The 15800-nt window shown below is 36.1% G+C and overlaps 1 protein-coding gene across 7 annotated transcripts in view; it reads right to left on the reverse strand.

The window, feature by feature from the left end:
* The window catches only part of MANEA (mannosidase endo-alpha), a 105179-nt gene that overhangs the window by 46421 nt on the left and 42958 nt on the right, over positions 1 to 15800 (reverse strand). For 3 of the 7 annotated variants that reach the window (XM_082634146.1, XM_082634151.1, XM_082634145.1), the window contains one exon: positions 234 to 310. In XM_082634146.1, the coding sequence (XP_082490272.1) occupies positions 234 to 310 (77 nt within the window). The other 4 variants (XM_082634148.1, XM_082634149.1, XM_082634147.1 and 1 more) reach the window with 4 other exon arrangements.

Consider the following 15800-nt stretch of genomic DNA (forward strand, 5'->3'; position numbering starts at 1 on the left):
GTAAAAACAGGAACCTGTAACTATTCATACAGAAAGTGAATTATAAGGAAATTCAGAAATGTTCTTTAAAATGATTGCAGTATTCATTACAAAATTAGTTTAAACTAATTTTAATATGTCATACTGTAAGTCATTCAAATCTCTCAAATATAAACATACAGTAATTATCATTGGATCATATAACAGTAATTATCATTGGATCACATAGTAATTATAGGACTGAATAAACTCACTTGTCTATAATGTATCTGACATTTTGGTACATGTTTTTATCATCTCGATTCTTATATGGTTCAATATGAAAAGTGACCTAAAACAAAAAATATTAGAGAAAAAATTATGATGTAAAAATAAAAAGGAAATCATATCCCATATTTTTAATAAACTGACTTAATAACCTTAAGGTGAATGCTTTTTTATTAAAGTATAGTTGATTTACAATGTTGTATTACTGCTGTACAGTGAAGTGATTCAGTTATACATATATACACATTCTTTTTTATATTCATATTCTTTTCCATTATGGTTTATCATAGGATATTGAATATAGTTCCCTGTGCTATACAGTAATACTTTGTTGTTTATCCATTCTGTATATAAAAGCTTACATCTACCAACCCCCTCTCCTGGCAACTACCAGTCTGTACTCTATGTCCGTGATTCTGTTTCATAGATAGGTTCATTTGTGTCGTATTTTAGATTCCACATGTAAGTGATATCATATGATATTTGTCTTTCTCTTTCTGACTTCATTTAGTATGATAATCTCTAGTTGCATCCATGTTGCTGCAACTGGTATCATTTCATTCTTTTTTTTAATGGCTGAGTAGTATTCCATTGTATATATGTACCACATCTTTATCCATTCATCTGTTGATAGACATTTAGGTTGCTTCCATGTTGTGACTATTGTGAATAGTGCTGCTATGAACATTGGGGTGCATGTATCTTTTTGAATTACAGTTTTGTTTGCATATATGCCCAGGAATGGGACTGCTGGATCATATGGTAATTCTATTTTTAGTTTTCTATGGAAACTCCATAGTGTTTTCAACAGTGGCTGCACCAACTTACATTCCCACAAACAGTGTAGGAGGGTTCCCTTTTCTCCACACCCTCTCCAGCATTTGTTATTTGTAGCCTTTTTAATGATGGGCATTCTGACAGGTGTGAAGTGGTACCTCATTGTAGTTTTGATTTGCATTTCTCTAATAATTAGCGATGCTGAGCATCTTTTCATGTGCCTACTGGCCATCTGTATATCTTCTTTGGAGAAATGTCTATTTAGGTCTTCTGCCCATTTTTGGATTGGGTTGTTTTTTTGTTGTTGTTGAGTTGTATGAGCTGTGTATTTTGGAAATTAAGCACTTGTCGGTTGCATTGTTTGCAAATATGATCTCCCATTCTTTAGGTTGTCTTTATTTTTTTTCATAAATTTATTTATTTATGGCTGCATTGGGTCTTTGTTGCTGTGTGCGAGCTTTCTCTAGTTGCAGCAAGCAGGGGCTACTCTTCATTGCGGTGCGCGGGCTTCTCATTGTGGTGACTTCTCTTGTTGCGGAGCATGGACTTCAGTAGTTGTGGCTTGCAGGCTCTAGAGCACAGACTCAGTAGTGGTGCACAGGCTTAGTTGCTCTGCATCATGTGGGATCTTCCTGGACCAGGATTTGAACCCATGTACCCTGCCTTGGCAGGTGGATTCCTAAACACTGTGCAACCAGGGAAGTCCTGTCTTTTCATTTTGTTTATGGTTTCCTTTGCTGTGCAAAAATGAGAGATTCTCCTATACCATTAAAATAGCATTTTACAAAATAATCTACATTTAATAATATGTATTCTTAATCTACATTTAATATGTACTCTTATTCAAATAATTTATAACAAAATTACTTTAAAAAATCAAAAACTAGTACTATAATGGACAATAGTTTTCAGAATGCTTGTTATTGATGTGGTTTATATATTTCTACCATGATAGCAGAAAGCAGTAACCAAAAAAAGTTAGTTATATATAAATCAAGAAAAACTAATTATGTCTACCAAAACCATTTTGTATGTCATTTATAACTAGTGGAGTAGATTAAGGGAAATATCATGTGTACTGTCTACTTAAGATCTGCAAAAACAACAGAATTTTCACTTTTATTACTAATTTTACTGACTTACCATTAAAATACTTTATGGCAATATAATAAACTAAAATATTGTCAATAAGAGTTCGGTTTCTATGAAGCATGTATGGAATTAGAGACTTCTATGCTACTGCAATATAAAATGCCTTTGTTTTCAACCACCTAATTAAAGTGAAATATATTTTACATTCATCAGTGCTACTAGTTTTCACATAATTAATTATAAAGTCAGACAGCATTTAGTGAAACTATAATTCTCTACTTTTAACAAGATTTCAGTAATATTATACAAAGAAAGTTTTTATTAGTAAGGTCAATTTCGTTTGTGCAGTATATTGTAAGTATGGCTAGGGCAGTTAGATTTTTGCAGTAGCTCTGGTATGTATGTGCTTTTTAACTTCAATTGAAAGAAAAGTGGCAAGGGTATAGGTATTTTCATACTCTTATATAATGTAACCTTGGGTAATCTCCCTTTAGCTGTAACATTTCCTAAGTAAGTTTCCATTTTATACATAAAGGACACCAAATTTAAGCAAATATCCTATATTATAATGAATTTGCTTTTAAAGTTGCAAACTCTACATGGCTTCCTTTTTTGTAAAGTGCAGATCAATACATTTATAGTAATTCAAAAAGCCACTATTTTATACAATACTTAATAAGTTAGAAATATGAGGGAAAATATTAATTGCAATAATATTACCTTGTAGGCTTAGTGAATAAATAATTTGATGTATCACCATTCCACTGTTCCATTTGGAAAAATCTATTAGACCAATATACTACAATGACTTTAAAAATGATAGAATGCTATATACAAAATCAAATGTTTGCATTATCTTTAGATTGGGAAGTAAGAGTCCTATAAATGTTCCCTCATTTCATGCTTCTAATTTTGACCATGCACCCAAAGTGAACTTCCTAAAGTGGAAATCTGATGATCCTGGAGAGTGATATTAGCAACATGATGACATAAAATGTTCCTACTATTTAGTCCATGAGCAAAAGTGCCTTTGTGGTGTTCTGGGACCTAGTGTCTTATTCCAAGGAACACAGGAGTTGTCTCACTCACCACAAAGATGGTAAGAGACAAACATCTGTTTGAGCTGGGGAACCAGAGGAGCCAGACAAACTGCCTAGATCCCTTTTGTTCTTGCCAGGCAAAAATTGTGTCAGTAAAGATCCAGGCAGGCACTCACATAGAAGAGAACTTGCAGAAGTCTAGTCCTCCCAATGGGAGACCCCAGCACATAACTGGAGACAAAAAAAAAAAGCTAGTTTGGTTGCAACAGAAGGCAGTAGAGAAGCTTTCCTGGCACCATGCCTCTGCCCAAAGAAACACTGAAAGGGGAAAAGGAAAGCAGTGAGTGAGTGCCCAGCTATCCCAGCTAGACTGGAAGTGGCTGGAAAAATCATTTCTCCACCAGCAACTGAAGTACTAAGATGGGAGCTTTATAACCAGGGGTAGGGAGGATATTAGGAAAGATGCAAATTAGAACTTCAGCTGGTGGGAAAGGGATTGTTCTTAGCAGAAGTCCACCTAGGAGCCACTGGGATCACCCTACTGGATCTGCAGGTGCCCCCAATGTACCCAGTGCTAAACCCACACTTTCCCCCCACTCTATGTTTGCTCCTTGTGTGGGCTCCCAAGTGCCACTGCAAGAGAAAGCTCCAGTAGACTGAGAGCATGCTCAGAACCATGAACTTGAGCTATAGCAACCTTTTGGAAAACAAGAGAGGTTTCCAATAGTCAGCCTGGTGAACTGTAAGAAACAGAGAGGGCATAAATGTTTAAAAATTCACCCAAAAGAGGGAACAAGAGGACTGGAACAGGTATAAATTCACAAAAACAGTAAAAACTCAGATAATATCAACACTACAGAGTATAACATACCATCTGAAGGCAACAAGAAAAGAGTTAAGAAGATATCTACTACTTCATATGCAAAAACAACAATGCAAATCTAAAGGGATTATGAAACATCAAGGAAACGTGGCATCACATAAAAATTATCTATTTCTAGCAATCAATCAAATTCAAAGGCACAGAATATTGCAACCTATCTGATAAAGAGTTGAAAATAGATGTTATAAAGAAACTCAACAGGTTACAAGAAAACTCAGAAAGACAATTCAATACAATCAGGAATAAAATATGTGAACAAAATGGCCCTTTATTAAAGAGAAAGAAATTTTAAAAAAGAACCAAACAAAAATTCTGGAGCTGGATAGCATGCAATGCCGAGAATATGTAGCAAGGCAGAGCATATGAAGATGAAATAACAAAAAAGAGAAGAGGGAACTTAGAAAAAGAGCAAAGAAAGCCTACATGATCTATGGATATCCATATATCCATCCATATACCCTGACAAATGTCAGGATAATCAGAATTCCAGGCAGAGAAGGCAGGGGCAGGAAGTTAACTTAAAGAATAATAGCTGAGAACTTCCAAAATCTGAGAAAAGATTTGGACATTCAAGTCCACAAAGCTAGTAGATCAGCCTAGTGTCTCAATGCAAAAAGATATTCTCCAAGACATTAAAGGCAGGCAAGGAAAAAAAAAGAAGAGAACTTACAAAGGACTGCCAATAGGCTATCAGCAGATTTCTCTGTAGGAATTCAATAGGCCAGAGGACAGTGGAATGACATACTTGAAGAGTTGAAAGATAAAAATGGCCAGCCAAGACTACTTTATCTAGCAAAGTTATCCTTTAGATATGAAGAAGTAAAGCCTCTCCCAAACAAAATCTGAGGGAGTTCACCACTATTAGATCTACCTTGCAAGAAATGCTGAAAGGAGTTCTTCAAGCTGAAATGAAAACATACAAAAGTACAAAATACTCTGGTAAAGATGAGAAATATACAGCCAGACTTAGAAAACTATAATTCTGTAGGAGGATGGTGTGTTAACTACTCAACTATAGTATAAAGGTTAAATTAGAGTAGGAAAAATAACTATACCTACTATAAGTTAATAAATATACAATAAAAAAGAGGTAAACTGTGGCATCAATATGAAAAAGGGAGGAGCTAAAAAATGGATACCTGAGGGGGTTAAAGATAAGTTTCTATAAACCTAAAATGGACTGTTTTATCTAAGAGATGTTTTATGGAACCCCCCCTTGATAAACACAAAGCACAAATCTAGAGCAGATGCACAAAAGAGGGGGGGGAGAGCATACCACCATGAAAAATAACCAATTTACAAATGTAGGCAGAAAGAGAGAAAAAGAAATAATGGAAATATAAAACCAGACTGCAGTTGATAAGATTACATATTAATAATTGCTCTGAATGTAAATGGATTGAATTCACCAATGAAAAGGCACATAGTGACTGGATGGATAAAGAAACAACACCAAACTGTATGGTGTTCTTAAGAGATCCAATTAAACTTTAAGGATGCACACAGACTCAAAGTGAAGGGGCAGAAAATATATTACATGCAGGTAGAAACTGCAGTGGAACATAAATTTCAGAATGTAAATTTAAACAGGGCTGAAAAATTAAATGACCAAGTAGAAGCTAACTTTTTATGGAAATGTTTCCATGTGCTGTGACAATTATTTTTGTGTTTCTTCTGGTTATTTTCCTCCATATCAACAGATCTTTACAATTCACTGTACTTAAGATGATTACTATTAATTTTCTTTACAAAATTGTGTCTCAGCGATTGTCAAATATTTTTGTTTCTTTGTACTTATACTTTATAATTTTATTGATGTAAATATATCTGTTCTAGTAGAAAAAATAAATGGTTCTGGTGATGAGGGTGATGTAGGAAGATCCTGAACTTACCTCCTCCCATAGACACACCAAATCTACAGCTAAATATGGAATAATCTCCTCCAAAAAGAACCTGGTGGAGTGACCCCATCACATCTGGCAAACGAGAGGGAAACCACATCAAAGCAGGTAGGAAAGGCTGAGATACGATCTCACCATAAACCCCATCCCAGCAGTGACATACAATCAGGAGAGAACTCAAAACCCAGACTCTCCCTGAAGAACAATTAGTTTGTATCCCACATCTGACATACCAGTTTCTAAGACCAGCCCCTGAAAGATGAGTCCCCAAAATATCTGGCTTTGAATAGCCAAAGGAATGTAGCTCTTAAAGAGCTTGCATGCAGACTCATCCATCCCAGGGACCAGTGCAGAAGCAGCCCTTCAAAAGGCACCCAAATTTTATGTAAAAGAAACTCATTTGCTAATTTTAAAAGCATTGGTCTGAGAGGCAAGGGTCTGCTGGGATATTCTATGGGGAAAGAGGCTGGCGAGTTCTATCTTCCTGTTCACCCTCTGACTGCTAAAGCCAGCAGGTGCCATTTTTTTTTACTTTCTTTTCCTTTTTATCTTTTTCTTCTTTCAGCAGGTGCTGTCCCTGTACTCCCCATCTGCCTTACTCCATGTAGTGGGTGTCACCATTGAGCTCTCCCTCTGTCAATGCTCCAGAGCACCAGTATTTCCCAGAGGGGAGCTTCTACATGTCTGGTGACCTAGATTTTGCAGCTGTCACAAAGGGACACCTGTTGATCACATGGACTTGGAGGCCAGGGGAGCTTGTGTCCTGGGTCCCATGGGACTGAACAACAGACAGTTTTTGGTAGAGTACCACTCCTACAGCATTGCACAGATATCCAACTGAAACATACCCACAGTCTTTCTGAGAAACAGGCCTATTTCCTTCTACAGCAGCTTTGGCCTGTGGGGCAGGCTTCTGGTTTTGCACACTTATAGGAGCCTATAGAGGTACTCTCAGGGAATGGAGACAGTGGGCACAATCTTTGCACTCTCTCTCTCTGCCTTGCTCCAGATCACTGTTATCTTCAGAAAAGGAGTTATATTCTTATATCCTTGACTGGTGCCCTGATTTTTGTAGCTTGCCAGGGGATGCCTCTATATCACTTGGCTCGGGTGGTCAGGGGGAGCTCCAGGTTTGGCACAGTTCCAGAGTCTACAGAGGTGCTCAGGGTATGGAGGTCAGAGAATGCCATCTTTTTGCTCTCCTTCTATCTCGCTATAGCTCACTGGTATCTCCCAGAAAAGAAAAGATACTTAACTGGAGCCCCAAGTTTTATGACTGCCACCCAGCAAACACCCCCAGATCACCTGGCTTTGGTGGCCAACTGGGCTTACACTGTGGTCCTACAGGACTGAATATATTTGCACTTGGTAAAATCTGCGGGCTGAGGGTCTAAATTCTAATCAGCCTGAATCTAGATGCTACCTGAAATCCTCTCCTTAAGGACAGTGACTGGTCTCAGCACATCTTCAACTACTAGAAGCTATTAAAAATAAAATAGGCTGCTTAGACAACTACAAAGGTTTGAGACAACCAAGAGCTAGGGAAGAGATGAATGATAAAGTTCATCTCATATGCAAGGCCAATGCTTTAAGACAGAGAGAGGTGAATGTATCATCAAATGCATAGAAACCAACACAGAGAGTCAAGCAAAATGAAGAAATAGAGGAGTATATTCCAAATGAAAGAACAAGATAAAACCTCAGGGGAAAGCGCCCTTAAAGAAACAGAGATAAGTAAGTAATCTGATAAGAGTTGAAAGTAATGGTAATAAAAATGCTAACCAAATTCAAGGAGAGAATGGTTGAACACAGTGAAAACGTCAACAAAGAGAAAATGTAACAAAGAGGTCACAGAGCTGAAAAATACACTAGCGAGGTTCAACAGCAGACTAGAAGAAGACAGGGCAAGAGGCACTCACCTAATCCGAGCAGCAGAAAGAATGAAAAACAGTGAAGATAAATTAAGGGACTTCTGGGACACTTGCATGAAAGTTAGTTTGCTAGATGTTGTCCTATAAGGAGTAGAGAGAGAGAAAGGGGTAGTAAACTTATTGGGAGAAGTAGTGACTAAAAAATTCCCCAACCTGAGGAAGAAAACACATCCAGATCAAGGAAGCCCAGAGACTGACAAATAAAATGAACCCAAAGAGAACCACGCCTAGACATATTACACTTAAAATGTCAAAATTAAACATAAGAACCCACACATATATAGTCAAGTAATCTATAATAAAGGAGCCAAAATATACAATGGGTAAAGGACAGCCTCTTCAATAAATGGTGTTAGGAAAACTGGATCACTACCTTACATCATATAGAAAAAATAACCAAAAGTGGATTAACTTGAATGTAAGACTGGAAACCATAAAACTAGAAGAAAATATAGGCAGTAAGCTCACTGACGTAGGTCTTGGCTGCAATTTTTTGGATTTGACAACAAAACCAAAGGCAACAAAAGCAAAAATAAACAAGTGGGACTACATCAAACTAAAAAGTTTCTGTACAGCAAAGGAAAATATCAACAAATAGAAGCAACGGAAGAAAATATTTGCATATCATGTATCTGATAAGGGGTTATTATCCAAAATATATAAAGTCCTCCAACTCAGTAGCAGAAAGCAAAAAAAAAAAAAAACCTATTAAAAAATGGGCAAAGGTTCTGAAAGGATATTTTTCCAAAGAAGACAGAGGGCCAACAAACACACAAAAAGACACTCAAAATCACTACTCATCAGGGAAATGCAAACTAAAACCACAATAAGATACCACTGCATGCATATCAGAATGACTATTATCAAAAAGAAATAAAAAGTGTTGGCATGCATGTAGAGAAAAGGAGACCCTTGTGCACTAGTTTTGGGAATGTAAATTGGTACAGCCACTATGGAAAACAGTAGGGAGTTACTTAAAAAGTTAAAAATCGAACTATCATATGGTCAGGCAATTCCATTACTGGGTATTTGTTTGAGGAAGACAAAAACACTACACCGAAAAGACACATGCACTCTCATGGTCACTGAAGCATTATTTACATAGCCAAGCTAAGAAAGGAAACAACCCAATGTCCATCAACGTATGAACAGATTAAAAAAATGATATGTATGTATATAACACATATCCCACCATAAAAATGAATGAAATTTTGCCGTTTGCAACAACATGAATTAACCTTGAGGGCATTATGCTAACTGAAGTAAGTCAGAGAAATACAAATACCATACGATCTCAATTATATGTGGAAAAGACAAAACAACAAAAAAACCAAGCTCATAGATACAGAGAACAGATTGGTGGTTACCAGAGCATGGAGGTGGAATGTGGGCAAAACATACAAACTTCCAGTTAAAAGATAAATATAGCATGGGGATGTAATGTACTGAATAATGGCTATAATTCATAATACTGTATTGCATATTTGAAAGTCCTTGAGAGAGTAGATCTTAAAAGTTCTCATCACAAGAAAAAAAATTTTGGAAACATATATGGTGATGGATGTGAACTAGACTCATTGTGGTTAACCATTTCACAGTATACTTAAATGTCATATCTTTACCTTGTACACCTGAAACTAATATAATGTTACATGTCAATTATATTTTAATTTTTAAAGTAATATCATCTCAAATGAAAATGGAAACATAACACACAATCCTATAGTGTTGCAAAAGCAGTTCTGAGAGTGAAAAATGCATATATTAAGAAATGAAAAAGATCACAAATAAACAACCTAACTTTGCACCTCAAGGAGCTAGAAAAGTAGTAAACTAGGCCCAAAGTTAGCAGAAGGAAGGGAATAATAAAGATCCTAGAAGAAATAAATGAAATAGAGACCAGAAAAATAAAAGATCAAGAGGTAGTTTCTCAGAAAAAAAAAAAAAAGGAAAAGCCTCAAGCATAACTAAGAAAACAAAAGAGAAGACTGAAATAAAGTCAGACATGAAAGAGAGGAAATTACAACTGACACTACAGAAATATGTTATGATAAGAGACTACTATGAACAATTATAAGCCAAAAAATTAGATAACCTAGAAGAAATGGATATTTTCCTAGAATCATTTAACCATCCAAGACTGAACCAGGAAATGGAAAGTATGAACAGACCAATAACATTTAAGGAGATTGAATCAGTAATCAAAAGCATCCCAACCCTGAAAACCCCAAGACCAGATGGCTTCACTGGTGAATTCTACCAAATATTTCAAGAAGAATTAATGCCAATCTTTTTTCACTTTTCTAAAAAACTGGAAAGGAGGGAATACTCCTGAACTCATTCTATATGCCAGTATTACCCTGATACCAAAGCCAGAAAAGAACCCTACAGGAATAGAAAACTATAGACCAATATCCCTATAAAACATAGATGTAAAAATTCTCAACAAAATACTAGCAAATTCAAGAATTTATTAAAAGGATTATGTACCATGACCAAGTTGGATTTATTACTGGGATTCAAGGATGGTTCAACATATGCAAATCAATAAATGATACAGCACATTAACAGAATGAAAGATTAAAATCATATGATCATCTCAATAAATGCAGAAACAGCATCTGACAAAACAGAGCATTTTTTCTTGATTAAAAACTCTTAACAGATTGTGTATAGAAGAAACACACCTAATTATATTGAAAGCAATATACACTAAACCCACAGCTAATATTGTACTCAGTGAAGAAAAAGTGAAAGTTTTTCCTCTAAGATCAGGAACAAGGTGCTCACTTTTACTACTCTTATTCAACCTAGTACTTAAGTATCCTATCTAGAACAATCAGGCCAAAGAAATAAAAGGCCTCCAAATAGTAAAGGAAGTCACTATTGTCATATGATATGATCCAATATATTGAAAATCCCAAAGACTCAACATTGCAGGACATAAAATCAGTACACAGAAATCAGCTGCATTTCTATTACACTAAAACTGAAACATCTGAAAAATGTAAAAAAAAAATCGCATTCACAGTAGCTTCAAAAACAATAAAATACCTAGTAATAGATTTAACCAAGGAAGTGAAAGACCTGTACAATGAAAGCTACAAGACTTTGAAGAAATCAAAGACGACACAATATAATGGAAAGACATGCCATATTCATGAATTGGAAGAGTTAATATTGTTAAAATTAACTGCCCAAAGCCAATTATAGATTCAACACAATCTCTATCAAAATCCAATGGCATTTTTCACAGAAATAGAAAAAACAATCCTCAGACTTGTATGGAACCACAAAAGACCTTGAATAGCCAAAGTAATCTTGAGACAAAAGAACACAGCTGGAGGCATCACACTCCATTTTCAAACTATATTACAAATCTATTGTAATCAAAACTGTGTGGTATTGACATAAAAACAGACACAGAGATCAATGAAATGAAGTAGAGAGCCCAGAAATAAACCAACACAGATGGTCAATTACTCTATGACACAGGAACAAACAATATATAATGAGTAAAGGACATTCTCTTCAATAAATGTTGTTGGGAAAACTGGATAACCACATGGAGAAAAAGAAAACTGGACCCCTACCCTTACCCCACTCACAAAAATTGCCTTGAAATAGATTAAAGATTTAAACATAAGACCTGAAACTGCAAAACTCTTAGAAGAAAACAGCTCCATGACATTGCTCTTATTAATGATATTTTGCATATGACACCCAAAGCACAAACAACAAAATTTTAAAAAAGTGGAACTAGATCAAACTCCAAAGCTTCTGCAATGCTAATGAAACAACTAACAAAATGAAAAGGCAACTACAGAATGGTAGAAAATATTTGCAAACCATGTGTTGGATAGGGGTTAATGTCCAAAATTTATAAAGAACTCATACAACTCACTTTTTAAAAATCTGATTAAAAAATGGGCAAAGGACCTGTAGAGACATTGTTTTCCAAAGACGACAACAAAATGGCCAACAGTTACATGAAAAGGGGCTCAACATCACTAATCATAAGGGAAATGCAAATCAAAACTAAAATGACATAAGTCATAATAACAGATGTGAGGTGCTATCATCAAAAAGATAAGAAATAAGTGTTGGGCAAGGATATGGAGAAAAGGGAACCCCTTTTCTTGCCTTGGGTAGTTCCTTCAAAGAAATGAAATCACCTGCACCCCCATGTTCATTGCAGCATTATTTACAATAGCCAATACATGAAAACAATGTTAAGAGTCTTCTATGGATAAATGGATAAAGAAAATGTGGTGCATACACACAGACACACACAATGAAAAGCTATTCAGTCATGAGAATAAAGGAAATGCTGCCATTTCTTTACAACATGGATGGACCTTGAGGTCATTATGCCAAGTGAGATGGATCAGAAAACAAAAAAATAAATATTGTATGATATCTCTTATAGTGGAATCCAAAATAAAATGAATTTGAAGAAACAGAAAGGAATGGTGGTTACCAAAGGCTAGGAGGTAGGGAAATGAAAGAGATGTTGTTAAAGAATATATACTTGCAACTAGTAAATAATTAAGTTATGGAGATCTAGAGCTAATCTAACTGATTATAAACAACAAAACTGTATTACATTAAACTTGCTAATCAACTGTATCTTAACTGTACCCATCACTAGAAGAAATGGTAATTATGTATCATGATAGAGGTAAGCTATCAATGACAGTAATATTGCAATATAAATGTATCCAATCAATATGTTATATACCTTAAACTTACATAATTTTATGTCAATTATACTTCAATAAAATGAAAACTTAAGCAAAAATCTCATGATGCTTTTCTCCTTCTCAAAGTCCTCCACTCACTCCTTCACTCCTGCACACCCTCCATTCCCCACTACAATTATACTGAGGTAGATCTTCCTACCTACCATCTTCCTATGTGGTGCCATCATACTCCTCCTGCAAATACTTGTGTTTGTCTCTGACCTCCAGTAGATTGCAAGGTCTCAAGTGCATAGAAAATATCTTATCCTTCTTAGTACTACCAGCATCTCCAACAGTACCTGCCACATAGCAGACCCTGAATGCACGAATGCATGCAGGAGTGAATGAATGATTTCCATGCAATATGTAATAGTCAAATTAAACTCTAGGTCTGCCATTTATATACCCCATTTAGGTAATATTCACCAAAAATTCATATTATTAATTTAAGAACAATAAGACAAAAAGGAAAAAAAGAGCTCATAGGCAGTAAAACATTTTTTCAAATGGAGCTGAAAAATCATTTAGAAAAGAACCACAGACATACTACATGCAAATTTCACACAGTCGAAAATCTACAGAAGCCTGAAAAGCAGGTATTATGATGACTCTAGAGCAATAGGCCAAATAAATAATGGATGGTGAAATCAATACTACGAGAAATGTGATTTATATATAAAATAGAAAAAACTTGTTCTTTTAAAATAATACAAAACTGATTAAAATGCAAGAATACCACCAGTGACTGAGTTAGTTCTTTCCCTTAAAATCCTGATTTTCTTTAACCTAGATGGATGGTTTAATTCAGTCAGGTTTGATGTGATGATGTTTTACAGTAATCCACAATCTGAGTGGCTTTCAAAGACAAACACCTGTTTATTGCACACAGGTCTATGGACTGGCTATGCTGGCTCTGCTCGACAGTGGATCAAGTTCAATTCTGCTCCACATGTCTGTCAATCTGGGTCCTAGACAGAAGGCGCACCTGGGGCATGCTGTTCTCATGGAAGAGGAACACAACCATTGAAGCACATATAATACTTCTGCTTAGACATGGTTTTCCTACAGTCTTCATACATGACATTTTCTTACATCTCATTAGTCAAAGCAAGCCATGAGACCAAGCCTGACAACAATGGGGCATGAGGTATACTTGCTCTTTCCGTAGAGGGGAAGGAAAACAGGAATATTTGCTAAAAGTGATATAATCTATCAAAACATATCTATCATGTCTCACACAAAAAATTATTTCTCTGCTGTGTTATTAATGATATAGTGGTAAATATCCAGCTCTGATATTTATACTCTCTACAAAACCAGCCTACACAATGACAGTCAAAAGTGCTACAGTGTTTGCTCTAGTGTTTGCACCAGTGGTCTGGTGAAAACTACACCTGAGAGTCACCAGGGCCATTTGCTGGCATACCCACGGTTATGATGGGACTGAGAGCAGTGCCAACAACAGTGTACTTTGTGAGCCCGCACAACAGGCAAAAGGTGACATAACAGAGCACACTCACAGGTGAACATCTCCAGAGGAGGAATACTCAAAGGCTTCTCTCCCAGTGGAAGTGCTTCAATCCCACCTACCTCTCACTGCAGATCAGAAACACAGCTAAGAAACAGATCTTTGGGCCTCTACTTCAACAACTAAGGAGCATATCATGCCCCTGACAGGGCAGTGACAACCACAGAGCAAAGGGGAGGCCCCACTCAATATCCACCTCACACACCAGGGGGCAGACATCAGAAGCAAGAGGAGCTATGATCCTGCAGCATGCATAAAGGAGACCACAAACACAGTAAGTTAGCCAAAATGAGATGACAGAGGAATCTGCTGCAGACGAAGGAGCAAGATAAAAACCTACAAGAACTAAATGAATAAATAATGAAAAAGAATCAGAATAATGATAGTAAAGACGATCCGAGATGTCAGAAAAAGAATGGAGGCATGGATTGAGAAGATGCAAGAGATGATTAACAAAGATGTAGAAGAACTAAAGAACAAACAGATGAACAATACAATAACTGAAATGAAAAATACTCTAGAAGGAATCAGTAACAGAATAACTGAGGCAGAAGAATGGATAAATGAGCTGGAAGACAGAATGGTGGAAATCACTGCCGTGGAACAGAATAAAGAAAAAAGAATGAAAATAAATGAAGACTGTCTCAGAGACTTCTGGGACAACATTAAACATACCAACATTCGAATTATAAGGGTCCCAGAAGAAGAAAGGAGAGAGAAAGGGCCTGAGAAAATATTTGATGAGATAACAGTCTCAAACTTCCCTAACATGGTAAAGGAAATAGTCACCTAGTCCAGGAAGTGCAGACAGTCCCATACAGGATAAACACAAGGAGGAACACACCGAGACACATGTTAATCAAACTAACAAAAATTAAATACAAAGAAAAAATATTAAAAGCAACAAGGGAAAAACAACAAAAAACATACAAGGGAATCCACAGGTTATCAGCTGATTTTTTAGCAGAAACTTTGCAGGCAAGAAGGGAGGGGCATGATATACTTAAAGTAATAAAAGGGAAAAACCTACAACAAAGAATACTCTACCTAGCAAGTCTCTTATTTAGACTTGACGGAGAAATCAAAAGCTTTACAGACAAGCAAAAGCTAAGAGGATTTAGCACCACCAAACCAGCTTTATGACAAATGCTAAAGGAACTTCTCTAGGCAGGAAACACAAGAGAAGAGAAAACAAGAGGAAGGGAAGAAAAAAGACCTACAAAAACAAACCCAAAATAATTCATAAAATGATAATAGGAACATACATATCAATAATTACCTTAAATGTAAATGGATTAAATGCTCCAACCAAAAGACAGAGACTGGCTGAATGGATTCAAAAACAAGACCCATACATGCGCTGTTATAAGAGAACCATTTCAGACCTAGGGACACATACAAACTGAAAGTGAGGGGATGGAAAATAATATTCCATGGAAATGGAAATCAAAAGAAAGCTGGAGTGGCAATATTCAATCAGACAAAATAGACTTTAAAATAAAGACTGTTACAAGAAACAAGGAAGGTCACTACATAATGATCAAGGGATCAGTATATGAAGAAGATATAACAATTGTAAATATATATGCAGCCAACGTCGGAGCACCTCAATATATAAAGCAAATGCTGAGAGCCATAAAAGGGGAAATAATAGTGGGGG

This window comes from Mesoplodon mirus (genome assembly GCF_964341445.2).
Source record: "Mesoplodon mirus genome assembly, chromosome: 10".
Classification (NCBI taxonomy): Eukaryota; Metazoa; Chordata; class Mammalia; order Artiodactyla; family Ziphiidae; genus Mesoplodon; species Mesoplodon mirus.